Source organism: Sphaerodactylus townsendi, linkage group LG03 (assembly GCF_021028975.2).
Source record: "Sphaerodactylus townsendi isolate TG3544 linkage group LG03, MPM_Stown_v2.3, whole genome shotgun sequence".
NCBI classification, from domain to species: Eukaryota; Metazoa; Chordata; class Lepidosauria; order Squamata; family Sphaerodactylidae; genus Sphaerodactylus; species Sphaerodactylus townsendi.
In genome coordinates this window covers 125,301,831-125,318,938 of record NC_059427.1, presented here as the reverse complement: position 1 = coordinate 125,318,938, position 17,108 = coordinate 125,301,831, and the positions used below count along the sequence as shown (strand labels likewise).

General features: G+C 46.6%; 1 protein-coding gene across 3 annotated transcripts in view; it reads left to right on the top strand.

The window, feature by feature from the left end:
* GCGR (glucagon receptor) overlaps positions 1 to 9,390 on the top strand; it is a 48,635-nt gene extending 39,245 nt beyond the window's left edge. For all 3 annotated transcript variants that reach the window (XM_048492180.1, XM_048492178.1, XM_048492181.1), the window contains 6 exons: positions 892 to 952; positions 1,171 to 1,240; positions 2,476 to 2,564; positions 2,920 to 3,058; positions 4,498 to 4,539; positions 7,497 to 9,390. In XM_048492180.1, coding sequence (XP_048348137.1) covers positions 892 to 952; positions 1,171 to 1,240; positions 2,476 to 2,564; positions 2,920 to 3,058; positions 4,498 to 4,539; positions 7,497 to 7,790 — 695 coding nt within the window. In that variant the 3' untranslated portion in view covers positions 7,791 to 9,390. The remainder of the gene's footprint in view (positions 1 to 891; positions 953 to 1,170; positions 1,241 to 2,475; positions 2,565 to 2,919; positions 3,059 to 4,497; positions 4,540 to 7,496) is intronic.
* Positions 9,391 to 17,108: the final 7,718 nt, after the last annotated feature.

The window sequence follows — 17,108 nt, the reverse complement described above, 5'->3', positions numbered from 1 at the left end:
AAAAAATATCACCTCAAAAATAATCTCTCCGCACCCAAAGCCCAAGCAAATACCTTGTGCATTCACATTTGTTCATATTTGGGCAGGACACATAATTGACACCTCTTTTGTCCAAATTTGCTCAGAATTTGCCTCCAGATTCTTGGCTGAATCTGGGTATTTGTTCTTCTATCTAAATCTCCAACCCTCAAAAGTGATGTTGTTTCAGGGAGATCCACTTTAAACAGCATCACTTTTCAATTTTGTTTTTAATCCGGGAGACCCCAGATTCTCACTTTAAGGTGGATTTAAAAGAAGAATCGGAGCTCCCTAGTTTAAGCACCATCTGAAAGTAATGCTGTTTGGGGCAGGTGGATTCCACTGGAGGTGTTTTGTGAGAGATGATGCTGACATTTGTTTGGTAAACGTTTTGCTGGGGGTGGTTTGTGAGAGGTTTACATGCTTAATACCCACTTGCACTGGCTTGGAGTTGTTTCTCAGGCTAACAACCTACCTCATAGGGTTGTTGTGATTAGGAAATTAGGAAAAGAGTTGGTGGGGAGAGAGCCATGTATGTTTTGCTGGGAGTGGGAGGTGTTTTGTGAGCTGGTGCAAAAAATAATTGTTTGTTCATGGTGGGGGAGGGTGGCTGCCCATTCGCCCGGCGAGGGGGGCACCAAACTCAGGTTTTGTCCCCGGGCTCCAGTTTGCCTAGGTTCGCCCCTGGGCTGGCTTAATGTCTGGAGGTTGAATAGCCCAAGCAAGCTGGTTGCAATGATATCTCAGGGCACTGCAATTCCATCTCCCAGTTGCGTTTTGTGAGTTGCGGGAAGGTGTAGCTTTAAGGTGGAGGAACAGAAATACCTCCTCTCTGTTCTTGCTTATATATCCTTCTGTCTCCTCTCTTCATAGGTGCCCCCATTCTCTTCATTGTGCCATGGATGGTAGTGAAATTTCTTTATGAAAATATTCAGTAAGTTCCAACAAGCAGTATTCCAGGTCAGTGTATGTGACCACTGTGCAACATGGTGGTAAACCTGTCTGTAGTCCTTCTGGCAATATAGCCAGTGATAACCTTGAGTGCTCTGGAGGGACACTGTACCACACACATAACAAACAATTCTTGGGCAAGGGAGTGCTTGGCGAGACTGATCAGGCGCACTCCTTTGTTTCTTCCTTTCTTTAACTTAGATGCTGGAGCACCAACCACAATATGGGCTTCTGGTGGATCCTGCGTTTCCCTGTGTTCCTTGCCATCTTGGTGAGTCCTGTCTAGCCTTTGTTTGCCTCCCACACATCTGTGACGTGGCTGAAAACTGCTGCCGTGTTTAGAACTCCCCCATCTTCAGAGACAGCCTTTAGCCCAAAAGGTCATGGAAACAGTATCTTCAGCCAACAGATTCCAAAGGAGGCACCTTTTTCCTACCTCTAATCTCCTTTACTGTTGGTTATTAAGTAAACATTGAAAATATCTCAGGCTAGCACTATTTATTATCTCATAGGCAATACTAAGAATGCTGATTCAGGGTTGGGTTCAGTGAAAATTTCCACTGATGGAAGTAATTTCATTTGGCAGAGTATGACTTCCCCACCTCTATCCTTCCACTGCAACCCAAAATGCCCCCCGAAATACTGCTCCAGGAACATCATGAGAGGTATTTCAGCAATCTGCAGTTGGAGGAGGGAACAGTGAAAATTACCCCTCCTTCTATCAGCTGAAATGTTCCTCAGTGTTTAACCCCATAGGCTCCAGATTACTTTTTTCAATTCTTTTCACATAAATTATGTACAGGCATACATGCCAGGAGTGCAGTAAATGCTCTGGGAGCACGTAATCCTATAGACTTGTAAAGCTAAGTGCCCTGATGAGAGATTAAGAAGAGCCTAAGTTTGAATAGAAGTTATGGACCAATGTACAAAATTATGATTAGAGCTGCACATACGGCGATTGCATTGGGATGGAAAGATAGACAGAAATGGACAATCTCAAAATGGTTGGAATATGTTTGGGAACAAATACAGTTAGAAATTTTTGAGATGATGTCAAAAAATATGTTATGGCAAGACAAACTAAGAGACATTATGAAGATATGGTCAATCTTTGAGAAAAGGATGAGAGAAGCCGGATTTAACGAAGAAATATGGGAACAAAGAATATGAAGAATGAACTTTCTGCTGCTTGCTTGAATAAACAGAAAAAGAAGAAGGGGGGGGAGGGAGGGAGAAAAGGGGGAAAATGTATAGTCCGATTAAAAGCATAGCACGTATCTATTATATAACTATACTATACAATAAAAAATAACATTTAAAAAAAGAGCCCAAGTTAACTACTATGAATGTAGGAAGAATGGATAACAGTAATATTGAGAAGAATATCCATGATATTCCATTATAAATCTATGTCCCCAGGATCTACAGGATCATTACAATGTACAACGCTCTACTCGCCTTCACGGCTTCCTCTTCCACCCCTCATCTGCAATGTTTCTCTTTCAGATCAATTTCTTCATTTTTATCCGCATCATACAGATCTTGGTCTCCAAGCTCCGTGCTCACCAGATGCGCTACACAGACTACAAATTCCGGTACTGGGCATTTGCCACTTTAATGCCATGGGTTCCAATTCAAGAACATTCAAAGCTGCCTTGTGTACCAATAGTGGCAGTGTCATCCTGGTCTGTTCAGGTCAGGGGTGTCCTTGCAATCTCTTCTACTGCGTCCTAGAATGTTTGTAGCTGGCACACTGATTTGTGGATCTCTGAACTGGTCATCTGGGGGTGGGGGTGGGGTGGCTAGGTGTCCTTCAAATTCATTTCCCTCCTGCCCATAAGCCAATTTATGTTTCTGTTAAGTAAGGAACCCAAAATGGTCTCTGATTGGCTGCTGGATGATGGTGTCCTTTCATTGTGATGAGTGCTAATTAGCTAATGCCTCATTTAGGCTGGCCAAGTCAACACTGACACTTATCCCATTGCTGGGTATCCATGAGGTGGTGTTTGCCTTTGTAACTGATGAACATGCCCAGGGCACACTGCGCTATGTCAAGCTCTTCTTTGACCTCTTCCTCAGCTCCTTCCAGGTGAGACACAAAAACACCCGTATGATCATTTTTAGGGACTTTGTGTTTCTTTTCCACATTCAGATTCTGAGTGCTGTTTTTTTTGAGGGGGAGAATGGGGGGTGAGGTTTTAACCTTCTGCTGTTTTTCCATTGAAAAAAAGTCACCCATGACCAGTTTTTACCTCAACAGTGGCAACATTATGAATATTTGTTCCTCAAAGAGAATAACATCTTTAAAGCAGGGAAAAGTGGAGGGAAATGCCCTTAGCTATTCTCCTCCTGAAAAAAGGGTGGATACCTTTTTTTTTAATGATAATGGGAGAAAATGTAACATGCAGTTAAAGCATTAGGCTCTTCCAGAATCCAAAAGGACAGAGGAAAGAGGTTGTTACCAGAGGTTGTACCATGGAGTCAAATGTCCCTGGGCGGTGACCGTTTAGTCACGTGGGGAGGCAGAAAATCGCCCCCCACACCTCTCCTCCTTCCCCGTGTCGGAGTCTGGGGGCCTCAAGCAAGTGAGACCAGGCCCACCCCACCCCCAAGTGAGACCAAGGCCCACCCCACCCCCAAGGGCAGAAGTCTTGTGTGTCTTCTCTTCCCTCTCTTCTTGCTGCCTACCTTGCCTCCTTCAGCCACCACTGCACAATCCACAGGCGTCTCCAAGCGCCCTTCCGGGTGCAGCCAGCCCACTGATGCTGGCCTCCGCCCTTAAGGAAGAGGTAGGGAGCTGCTCACACTGTCCAGGGCTGTCCCCAGTTTCTGGAGGGCCTGGCGGCATGGCCCGCACCTTCTCGCCGCTACCAGCCTCTCCAGGGAGGTGCCTCAGGCTGTGGCTGTCTGGCTGTGTTCTCATGGGCTGTGGCAAGGCCCTGGAGGAGGCACCCCAGCCATCACCAGCCACCACAGCTGCGACGTGGCTACTGGCCCTGCTGGCTCCTCAACGGGGCCCAGGCCACATCGGGGCCTTGGGGCGGGGCGTCACCCATTGTCCGGGGCTGGGCCGGTGTTGTTGAGGGGCCGGCAGGACCAGACAGGGTCAGCAGCTATGTCAGGGGGAGCGGGGGGAGGCCAGTGTCAGTGGGCTGGCCGCACCCAGCAGGGTTCTCGGGAACCGCCGTAGATTGTGCAGTGGTGGCTGAAGCCACGGGAGACTGGGTCCAGGCAGGCATGGCCCACATGTGGGTTGCACCAGCGAAAAGTAAGTAAAAGAAAAAGTTAAAGGTGCACCAAAACAGATTTGGAACACAAGATGGCTCCCCGAGGACAGCCCCCAAGACAGGGAGGCCATTGGGGGGGGGGGGGCAGGTGTGGTTGGGGGGCGGAAAACTCAGTTCTTGCCCTGGGCTCCATGGGGAGGTGAAAACTCTGTTCTTGCCCCGGGTTCCATTTTCTGTTGATACACCATTGGTCGTTACAGAGATAATCAGCTGATTCTGATGAACTCTTTTCTCTTACCAGGGAATGCTGGTCGCCATTCTCTACTGCTTTGTGAACAAAGAGGTAAGTGTGTATCAAGCGGGGTAAAAGAGACACAGGGCACTGGCTGCCAATGGAATGGCTCACTTGCGGGACCAGATGGTCCATCTATATTCAATTGTTAGATACTGTAGGCATAGCTGGAACTGGACAACCAAGACATGGTTAGTTGGATCCAGTGCAAGAACCATTCATGATCCACAGAAGGATCCCCAGTTTCCCTGACTTTCCCTTCCGCCAGCAACCATTTCCAACCCTGAGAAAGTGTATTCCCAGAGTTGTGGGACCTATGTGGAGTAGTGGCCATGAAGGCTGGAAAGCTTCAGTGGAGAAGGGAATGGGAAGAATTGCACCTCCTGGCATCTTCCATACTTGAAGCTCCACACGTACAAGAGGCAGGAGGGACCTATTGCTCCCCCTTCCCCCTCCCTACGGCAGCTTCCCACTCACATGCCTATTAACTTTATGCCTATTATAACCCTGGGAATCAATTTTCATGGGGTCAGAAATGGCTGCTGTGAGGAGTAGAAAGCCAGACTGCAGGATCCAACCGAGTCCTTTGCAAACGCTAACAGAATTAGATGGCATGGCTTACCTCAGTTAGAAAGACATTGTTTAGTTATGGATACAGTTAAAGCTGCAGAGCTGTAGCTGTTGCCTGTTGCTGGCCAAGGGGAGGACAGGGCTACTGGTCCCTGACTAAACGGGCTGTGCAACGTTCTTGTAGTATGAAATTGGCCACAGCCCAGTTTTATTTATTATTGGCCTAGGAAGCTGAGGCACAGCATAGGGGGAAGCTCCTGTTGCTGGGCATCATGCCTGCTGAACCCAACATACACCATTCCTCGAGCTTAGTGCTGGGGGAATCAGAGCAGCAAGCTAATGGGAACCATTTGGGCACTGGCCACTGGATGGATCTCCCCTTGCTGCCTGGGGGTGCTAGCCTGCTGGCAGCCTATCACCTGGGCATGCAGCATCAAGGCCCACCCCACCCCCAAGGCCCCTTGGGGGCTCCCGGTAATGGGAAGGCAGGCACACAGGTTTGGCCTCCCCCAAAAAGGATCCGTCCTTATGCGCTACCTGCCAAGCTGTGGCAAGAAGAAATGAACATCTTTACAAAGACAGTACCTGGAACAGAACTTTAAAAATACAACCTGAACCATGCAATGAAAGGCAGGTGGGTAGGAAGACCATTGGGTCAGGAGCCAGAGAGAGGCTGAAAGCGCCTCGCGCAGCCATGTAAGGCCATGCACATCCTGGCCCTGGCCCTCTGCTGACTCCACACACCTGCACTGGGCCCGGCACAGAAGACAAGCCACCTTCCTGCTTCCCCAGAACAGCAATGGCAGCCTGGGGTAAGTCCCATGCTGCTCTTATAACTGAAACTGGTAGAACTGGACTTGCTTTTTCGAAGCATTGCCAGAGTCATGAGCAATGAATGCATTTCATCCTTTAAAATATTTATGGCCAGACTGCACATGTGAAAGCTGTTCTTATAGTGAAAAGCAGCAGATGCTTTTCAGCCACCAAGAGAGGGAAGGATGCTTAATCCTTTTCCTGTCTGACACTTTCCCGCTGCAATTCCTCTCCGTGGCTTCTGCAGGGTTCCAGTCAGTTCTGCTTCTGTAATCTCAGGGGGGAAAATATGTCTTCTAGGAGGGGGTTGTATAAAAAGGAGGAAGTCATAGAAAAGGTTAAGTGTCCTCCTACCTCTGTTATGCCTCAACTAAAAGCCACGCTCTCAAAGCTCCTTTTCAATACAAAAAGCAACCGCTTGGATCGACGTAGCATTTCTACAGGCAGAACTCTTTCCATCCATGGAGCACAACTTTTTTGCCATTCTCCCCAGCTTCACAGTTGCAGCTCAAAGTGACCTCTGAGATGACCTCTCACCTCTGACAAGGGATTCTGTAAGAACATAATTTTGGGAAGCATTTTTTGCTGCAGTCAGATGGGAAACAGGAAAGTTGTTCTCTTTACATAGAAATGCTTTATCTGCAAAAACGCTACGCTCGATCCAAGACAGTTTAGCATGTAATGGGCAGTTTGGCCCTCAGAATGTCGGATGCAGGGGTTGTGGGATTGTCATAGATGGACTGTGAGTTAAATAGCCCCTATCATTGTTTCCCTCTTTGCAGTGACGTAGATATAGATTTTTATGGGGTGGGTTCGAGGGGTGGGACCACACCCCCACCTGCCCCTGGGAGGCGTGGCCACGCCTCCCCAAGCCCCACCCCCAGCCTCAGTGCTTATAAAAGCAGCTCTCCGAGGCCAGGGACGGCAGACTCCCCTGTCCCACCCGCCCCTCCTTCCCCACCAGCTGGGCTCCCAGCCGCCAGTCCCTTCTGCCCTTCCCTCTGGGGAGAGGCGTAGCTATGGAAAATGGAGCCCGGTGCAAAATCTGAGCGCCCCCCCCCCCCCCAGGCAGCTGCTATGATGCTGGAATCCACCTCCAAACAGTATCACTTTCAATGGTGTTTAAACTAGGGAGCCCAGATTCTCCTTTTAAAGGGAGAACCTGGGGTCCCCAGTTAAAACAACATTGAAAGTGATGCTGCTTTGGGGTGGATTATCCCCCACTCTGAAACAGCATCACTTTCAATGTTTAAACTGGGGACCCTTTAAATCCATGCAGAAGGGGATGGATTTAAAAGGAGAATCTGGGGAAATTTTGGGGGTGCCTGCTGTCAGGGGTGCAATTGTTAAGCTAGCAGCACCAAACTTTCAGGGTATTGTTAGGAGACTTTTAGGTGAAGTTTGGGTCAGCAGCTACGTACCAAATACTAAACCTGAGTGGGATCATCAGGAGAGTCTCCCAAAAAAATCCCTGAAATTTTGGTGTTGCTAGCCTAAAAAGTGCACCCCCTGCTGGCCAAAAACTGAAAAAACATTTTAAAAATACCAAAAAAACCACAAACGGGGGGGCGGAGCTTTGAAAAAACCCCTTACCTACATCCTTGCTTTGTGTGTCATTTCTGTAGGTGCAGTCAGAGCTGATAAAGAAATGGACCCGCTGGAAGCTTGGCCGAGACATAGAAGAGGAGTACAAGCACACGTACAGCCACACACCCAACGCTCGCAATGGAGGCGGGAGCACCTGTGAGAAGCACAAGCTGGTTGGCAGCTACCTCAATGGGCTAGGCCGCAGCCAAGGAACAGTGCACACCAGCACCCAGTATCTCGAGCGGACAGGCTGCAGTGCCAGTGAGAACCTGGCACTAGGCGAGCGACCCCATTGCTTTGAGTTCCCTGACATGGCCGAGAGCAACTTCTGAAGCAGCTTAGCCACCTGCCCCACTCCTTGCCCCTGAGGCAAACACAGTGTGGCGAAAGAAGGGCAGATGACAGCCCAGGACATGGACTTGGATACACTCAGTGGGACATGTGATTGGAAACTGTGCCCTTTCCCAAACTGCCTGGAGCTGGCAGGACTCCTCAAGATCTTTTCCATGTTTCCATCAGCAAGACCCTGTGTGAAACTCGCAGCTCAGTCTGTCTGCATGCAGTTTTTCATGGGTGAACTTCACTGTGTGGGTCACATGGATGCCTTGTGCCAGCCTGGGCATGAAAGAACCAATCAAGCTCTGTTCAGGAAAGAATGCTGTACCATCTTTAAGGGCTCCGAAAGTCTTCATTCGATATTGTGCCATGGTCAGCATTGAACAGCCTCCTGAAAATCTCAGATTTTTGTTTTTCGAAAGCTACGTTTTTAGCCCTCAAAAAGGCAGAGAATGTGCTGACAATTTTTGCTAAATAGTTAGACGGTCTGTGCAATTCTTTTTAGCTCATTGGGTATGACTTGTTCAGAGCTATCAGCCAATTCCTGTGTATTTGTCAGACCCCTCTCCCCTCCAAATCCTGATCTCATTCTGCAAAGAAAGCTTCCAAACAAATGTTGATGTAAAATGTGCACATTTATCTGTATTTGTCCAACATGGCTCAGTATCCCAACTACAGGCGAGGAAATGTAACCCTTTTAAACACTTTCCCATTGTTACCCAGTGCAGGCTGCGAACATGAGAACCGGAAAACTATTCTTTAGGTGAATATGGCGATTGTCAGAGAAGGCCTCTCTGCTGTGCCAACATCACCTTTCTAGGCTAGCATGTGGGCAGGGAGACCTGATAAGCCCCCCCCCCCCCCACACACACACACAGAGTGGTATACTAACACCATTGTGCAGTTTACCTGCTGAAAATCACTATCCTCTTAACTGTTGTTATATCTGTAAATTTACACCTGCCACAAAAGCAGTTTGTGGAGGATGATTTTCAATAGGAGCATGAGGATTAAAAAGCTCTGCTTCCCCCACCCAATTCTATTCTTCCCCTTTAAGTTGCAACTTCAGTGACTGTATTGTTCAAATTTTTTAAAGTGTGAAAAGAATCATGGAACATGGATAGTGCCTCCTTGGGTGCCGGCTTTCCAGATACTCTTTTGCACACATGGAAACATAGCCTCTTGGCGAGGGGCTTCTTTACCTGCTGGGCACATGGGATGGTGAGTGGTCCCATGCCTCTTGAAGGGGTCCTTGATCAGTCACTAGCTCACTGGCCTTGGGAGAGGGGTATACTGGAAATGTAGTTACTGGCATTGGGAATGAACAATGTTGCTGTGCTATGTATATGCAAAGTGGTAATGCTCATTCAAATAAGAACCAGCCATCCTGTGTGTGGCAGTACTATTGTGCCTGCATTGTGGATATACTTGTTCCTTTTGCTCTGGAGCAACCTCTGTCTTGGGTGACTTTGTACATCTGTATGTGTAGGCAATGCAAGCTCTGAAGGCTACCTACCACGTTTGTGTCTGTATATGTCTGTCATTGTCAATAAACCGAAAACCCCAATAAATTCTGCTATATGTCGTCCGGGCAAATGGGTCTTAGTATCTCCTGATGCAGCAAGAGGCCTGTCCTAGCAAGGGACCAGACTGTACTTTGTCTAGCAACATGAAGAGGAGCAGGTATCCCAAGTCCACCTTTGTCCACCGGAAGGTGTCCAGCATCTTTAATTTAGAATCCAGTTACAACAAACAAGTAATGTCCTTTATGAGGTTATCCCTCCAGCGCTCTTTGTCTCCCAGAACAGGCAGCAAAGGACTCCATTGGTACTTTGGAGGGCACCTGCAAGCACAACTAGTTTCTCTTTAAGTATGTTCCGCCCCAAGGATGTAATTTTTAAAAAAGATTTTCAGCACACATACAACCAAATATAAGTTTGTGTATTCACATCTTATTAAGTTGTAAACTAGAAGGGCTTTCCACGAAACAAACTGGTTTATGATGTGCGCTAACAGGATACCTACAGAGGAGCCAGGCAGCATGGAGACCATCTTTGTTGCATGTGGCATTACAGCAGCCATCAACTTTGTGTCAGACAACCCACCCACCCATAAACCTACACACAGAACTGTACATACTGGATGTGCAATATGAGCTGCCAACCTAGCAGTGTCCTCTGCCACTGATAGGAATCAAGGTCACCTTGCACTGTGGCAGGTAATAAAGAATCAGATATACAGCCTAACAGTGGGCGGTAAAGGCAGCTCACAACCTCTGGCAGCAGGCCAGAATGGGAATTGGCCTTCATGTTCTACCAAAGATGGTGGTGGCTTTTTCATCCTTAATTGAACATATCAGCATCTCTTTTTGGCATGACCTTCAAACGCTGCTTTCCCCAGTCTTTTCATCCCTAACCCTCATTTTGTCTCAATTCTTCCCTTTATTTCCCCCAGTTTTACTATTTCCTATGAGGGTTCTTTTTACAGTCTTCAACCTCTACCCGCTATCCACTGCAATTTGGACTTCCCCTATATATACACAGAATGCTTTCTTGCCATGGACAAAGTTCCTCATCTGTAAATGAGCATCTACTACAAGCCAAGGATATGTCAAGTTTGTTAATGATTTCCTGATACAGCTGCATTGTCTAGTCTTGGGCAAGTCACGTTTCATATAGTATATGGGCAATGTGATGAACTATAGAATACCAAAATACTCTATGCCCATTGGCCAACCACATTTATTACATACAAAAACCACGCACAGGGGAAAGGTGCAAGTGCTCTATTCATATACAAAGGTGCAACAGAAACATATTTACAAACTACAAACAACTGTTAATGTGCATCCAGTGGTGGGATTCAAATAATTTAACAACCGGTTCCGGTGGTGGGATTTAAATAATTTAACAACTGGTTGTTTACAAGCACCATTTTAACAACCGGTTCTGCCGAAGTGGTGTGAACTTGCTGAATCCCAACACTGTGTGCATCCTATTATTATAACGCACACACCTTTCTTAGGAATTTAAGTCCTATATGCATCACAGTCCATGAGAATTTCTAAGTATATGACATTGTTTCAAATCACCATCAAAGTCAATGAATATCTTAATGTGTAACAATATTCCAACCCCAAACCCTAATTGCAATAATATGGGGTTTTCATGCCTTCATCAGTGGTACTGGATGTTCCTTTTTTCCAGCTTGTTGTGAGTCACTCAAAGAGACAGTTTTTCTGATATTACATCTGCCATGTCTCCTTACCAACAGCATAATCAACTGAAGTCAAGTTTTATCAGTTCACCCAATAATTTATAGAACTAATGCCACAACCTTTATCACAAGGATGTTTTATGCAAGCTCGATAAATAATAAGAGGGAGCAACATTTTCAATTTCAATGTGTTGTTTATGGAAGCACAATTATCTTTTTGTCATGCAGATTAGAGAGAAGAAAGGGTTGGAACTAGAGTTGCCAACTCTTGTGTTGGAAAATTTGTGGAGATTTTGGGGTGAAGTGTAGGGAAGGGAAGAATTTCAGTGGGGTGTAATGCAGGTGTAATTCCAGAGAGTCCACCCTCAGAAGTTGCCATTTTCTCCAGGGGAACTAATCTATTTAGTTGGAGATGAGTTCTGATTCCAGCAGCTCTCCAGACCTGACCTGGAGGATGGTATGTTTAAGAACAGAGAAATGATTTTGATCCTCTGCAGTTAGGGTTATCTTGGGAGGTCTGAGTTCCTCAGTACTGCCCTAGATTTCTCATGTAGCTTTTGGAGTACAGTAACTTACTTTCTTCCTCAGTTATGTAGGGGCATAATGGTAGCAATAATGGCTGCAATCGTATACATTGCATCAATGGAAGGTACCTAGTGCCAGGCAAATTTGATGTGGAAGCCAAGTATGGTGCAAATCATTGTAGTAAAGGCTAGAGGGGCACATATACTTTGGTCAATCTACTGTAGGGTTTGGAATCTAAAGAAGGTAACTGGTTGATTTTTGTAGGGTCTTTGAGGTAAGATGTATTCTTGAAGCTTTCTCCCCACTAATTAGAGCTCTAATTGGAGCTTTACAAACCAACTGGGAACTGGTAAGGTCACTCCTTTCTATGATGTCACCTAAATGCTTTCTTTGGTGCTAAAAATGTACATTAAAAAAGCTTAAAGGCTGCTTTAATGTTCATGTGAGTATACCATATCAATGAATCAACTTCTGACTACCCTGCTGCCCTTCCTCTGCATGTCTGGGAAGGGAGATACCCCACACCATTTGCCTGAAAAGAGAAAGCAGCAACAGGAAAATCATAGAATCAAAAAGCTGGAAAGTGGCCTAAATGATCCAGTCCAACCCCCTATGCCATGAAGAATGGTGTAAAGTGTCCATAACAGCAACTTCCAGTCTCTGCTGTAAAGCCTCCGAATAGGGAGACCCCACAACATCCATGGGAAACTGATTCTCCCATTGAACTGTCAAAATGTTTTTCCTAATATATTATCAGTATCTCCCCTCTCATAACCTAAACTCATTATTACAAGTCCTGTCCTCCCCTACCAGCTGAAGTATCGCCCTACCCTCCTCTAAATGACAGTCCTTTACGAATGACTGTCATTTAGAGGAGGGTAGGGTATTATTTCAACTAGTAGGGGAGGACAGGATTAGTAATAATAGGTTTAGAAGAAGAACATATAAGAAAACACCCTGCAGGGAAACTGGTGGATAAATGAAGCTCACTCCTGGAGGAACTACCCTTCCCTGCTTGCTCACTTGCCCTCTCCTTGGAAAGAAAGCATAGGGCTGCAGTAACCTCTTCCTACTGCAAGCAGAGGAAAGGAGAAAGTGCTTGTGATGGACCTGCATGGCTAGAACCAACTGGCATTTCATTTAAGGTCTTTGCAAGTGCTGTGAACCTCTTTTCGTGGGTGTGTGGGTGTGTCATCAGATCACAGCTGACAAGAATTTTCCAGGCAAGAGATCTTTGCAGGTGGTTTGCCACGGACTGCCTCTGTGTCAGGACCCTGATATTTCTTAGAGGTTGCCCATCCAAATACTAGCTGGGGCTGCTTCTGAGATCTGATGAAGTCAGGCTAGCCTGGGGCTATCCATGTCAAAGGGCTGTGAGCCTCTGTCTTTTCTCTTTCAATTACATCTCTATGCTTACTAACATTTAAACACTTATACAGCAGCAACCAGCAAAGATTTTTAAACTTATAATTTTTAAAAACAATGTTTTTTTAGGATAAAACACAGAGAGGCCAAGGAGGTCAGCGAAAAGCCTACCATGCTCCTGTTCCCACTGGAGAATGAGAGAGATGTGTTGAAATGAGCAAGTAGCATGCATTTGAATCTTGACTCCCACAAGCAAATACTGAGAACATTCCACCTGATTATCTCAGCACACACTCCACACACATACCCATGGCTAGAACCAGGCAAGGATGTAGGTAAGGGGGTGGTTCCCAGGTTTAAACCCCCCCCCCCATTACATGTCCGAAGCGCCGACCCGTTTGGTGTTTTGTATTTTAAGTGTTTTTTTTTCAGTTTTTGGCCTGCAGGGGGCACACTTTTTAGGTTAGCAGCACCAACATTTCAGGGATTTGTTGGGACTCTCCTGATGATACCAACCAGGTTTGGCGAGGTTTGGTTCAGGGGGACCAAAGTTATGGACTCCCAAAAGGGGTGCCCCATCCCCCATTTTTTCCAATGGGAGCTAATAGAAGATGGGGGCTACACCTTTGAGGGTCCATATCTTTGGACCCCCTGAACCAAACTTAACCAAACAATCAGGAAAGTCTCCTAAAGATATCCTGAAAGTTTGGTGCTGCTAGCTTAACAATTGCACCCCTGACAGCAGACACCCGCCAAATTTCCCCAGATTCTCCTTTTAAATCCACCCCCTTCAGCATGGTTTTTAAGGGAGAATGTGAGGTCCCCAGTGTAAACATTGAAAGTGATGCTGTTTCAGAGTGGGGGAGAATCCACCCCCAAACAGCATCACCTTCAATGTTGTTTCAACTGGGGACCCCAGATTCTCCCTTTAAAGTGGATTTAAAAGGAGAATCTGGGCTCCCTAGTTTAAACACTATTGAAAATGATGCTTTTGGGGGTGGACTGCCAGCTGCCGGCTGGGAGCCCAGCCAGTGGGGGGCAGGGGAGTCTGCCGTCCCTGCCCTCGGAGAACTGCTTTTATAAGCACTGTGGCAGGGGTGGGGCTTGGGGAGGCGTGGCCATGCCCCCAGGGGCAGGTGGGGCATGGCTCCCCCAAACCCACCCCATAAAAAAATCTTTACCTACGTCACTGGAATCAGGTCCTTGAAAAGGCCTGGAAACAGCAACATCTAGGTTCCATGTAATCCTGTCAGGGCTTGATTACACTTGATTACACTTCTAAGACCCCATCAGCCAGTTTTAGGAGCAGGACAATCCCCTGGTCTGTAGAATTAGTTTCCCCTATTTGTCCCATAGTGTACTACTCCAAAGACTGCTCCCTGTCCCACTACAGGGAAGCAACAGCCAAATTAATGCTTTGCACAGCCCTACAGGTGCACCTTCCTCAATCTGACAAGTGAAACGGGTGTGCAGCCAGTAATTTGCCTTGTGTTAATTAACTCCAGTACCTCCAGCTTGCTACTTGGCCATTTTGTCTCCCCCTGGCTTAATTCAAAACAACAGCTTGACCCCAAGCCATGAGGTCTAGACTTGGGAGGAAACATACCATGGTGACCTCTACACCTCTGGCCAGAGTGCAGTTGCACCTGGGGCCTGATTGGCTTAACATCAAAAGGACTGTAAACAGGTCTAGGGCCAGCAGAATGACAACACAGTGCCCACACACGCAATCTGTTTTAAGCCCAGCCACAACAGAATCAGTAGGACAAAACAAACCTTGGCAGCCATTTAATCCAAATCCTTGTTCAATGTTACACGCAACAGGGGAAAGATTAAAACAGTGATCAGGAGCAAATGGCTTTTATGCTCCCAATTATGGCAATTATTGCTGTTTTTCATATTTTCCCCCCAAAGTGTCTCTTAATATGCGTCAAGAAACAAGCAGGAGGTATCTGGAAATGTCATTTCTGCACAAGCCGACAGGAATTGCTTTACAGAGGCATTCTAGGCAAAACCGCAGAAGGTGGTTGGAGAATGCATGGTGGGCCATTTCTGCATGGCACAATTATACAATCGGTATCTTACAATCTGGGTCTATTTTATCCTGGTTTCTCCTTTCGCTTGGCTGGTCATTTCTGTGAAGGAATCGAGTGAAGACTGAGAGGAAATACTCCAATTTGTTTCGCACGAGCCCACACTTTCTGTGTTTACACCGCAAGCATATCCACAGATGCGCAAACATCCCCGGTGTCCAACGTTCTGATTGGCTGTTGTTTTGGGGCAGCAGCGGGGGAAAACAAAGCCCCCCCTTTCCAGTTCTGGATAGAGCCTGGCGCAGGCCTCAACACAGCAAGCAGCAGCAAAAAACAATGGGGCACAGCATCACATTCCCACTCACTTTATCTTATTTTTGTGGGAAACAAGAGACTCCCCCCCCCCCCCATGATATGCCTACTAACATTCGACCCAAAGTGCACATCTCCCTAGCTATGCGCTCTGAGCAACCAGTACATGTACAGAAAAGAAAACGGGGACATTTTGGGACTCCACTCCTGATTAACCCAGGCGAAATGGCACCCGGTCGATATCATGAGCAGAAAACGTGCTTGAAGGAATGTTTCAGGAAGGGCAGGATACAACAATCAGCAGCTCAGCAGAGTTGAAAACTGACATGATATCAGATGCTGAGATCAGGGGGTCAGGCAGTGAGGTGGGGAGATCAGGTGGCTCGGCAGGAAAAATAAGCTGGTTCTGCTCCCGTGGTGTTTGCATGGTAGCAAGTTCAATTGGGGATTTTTGAAAAATATTGCCAAATTGGCAATTTTTGAAAATCCCAAGATGAGGGAAATATTGTAGGGTCCTGCTTTAGGACTGGGAACCATGCAAACTTCTTGGCCAAACTGGGATATTTCCCTTGTTCAACCCGGGATATTTGGACCATGCAGAAACGACCGCTAAGAAGTTTGACAGAGGTATAATGCCATCCAATTAGCCAACCCCACCCTCAGTGGTTTTGCCCTCTCACTTGTGTACACAGATATTCATTTGGCCCTGCAGCACTGCAAAACGGGGAAAGTAAGCTGAGCCTTACCCCAATGCAGGATGCCTTCCACTGATATCAAGGGAAAGAGAGAAAAGGTTCAAACTTTTGTTCCGAAACTAGCTCATGGAGGCTCAACTTGGCTCTGCAAGTTTCATTAACCCTCTTGTCTCCTAGAATCAACACAATCATCACATAGAGTTAACAGACAAAATCCCCATTGTCAGATGTTCTATTTATTTGGTACATTTTTATCCAACCCTCCATCTAAAGAGCTCAAGGCATTTTTCTCCCTTTCTCCATTTTAACCCCTCAACAGCCATCTGGAGTAAGTAAGGCTAATAAAGAATGAGTGGCCCAAGGTTACTCAGCAAACTTCATGGCAGAATAGGGGTTTGAACCTGAGTCTCCCAGATTTTAGTGTGACATGCTAACCCAAACACCCTACTTTTAAATAGATGCAGTTTCCAGCAGCATCTACTGAGAGGCTAACTCAACCAGACTGGGGAGATGGGGGAGGTAACAGGGCAAACCACTTTTCTTTTCTTTTTGGCTGTTAAGTCACATCTGACTTATGGTGACGTTCACAGTGACGTTCACAGGATGTTTGCTGTTTCCTGCCTCCACGTCATAACCTTGATATTCCTTGGAGATTTCCCTTCCAAATACTAGCCAGAGCTGATCCTGCTTAGCTTCTAAGATCTGAGGAGATCAGGAGATCCGGGTCAGGGCACACTTGGCCAACTTTGAAGTCCTTCAACCAGCATGAAATGTGGCAGTCACAAAGGGTTTATTCATGGAGTGGTTTGCATGTCATCCTTTAGTGATACAGCACCACGTTGCCATTTTGGCACTTACACCTAAGGAAATTGACACAGCAAGTGTACTGATTTGCAGAGGGCACAGAGTTCACGCATGCAGCAGCCTCAGAACCCAAGAGGTGTAGCCTACCCTCTCCTGTAAAATTGCAGAAGATGCTTAGATGCAACTCCTAGTTTCCACATAGTTGCAGAAGGGATTGAAGCAGCAGACAAAAAAGGAGAGGCAGGTGTGGGAGTACTGAAACCAAAGCCATTTGCCTTCCACATGCCTTTCTCATGCTTGCATATTGACTTCTGTGAAACTAATGACACATGAACGAGCTCATTTTGTGTCAGAGGCCATCGTT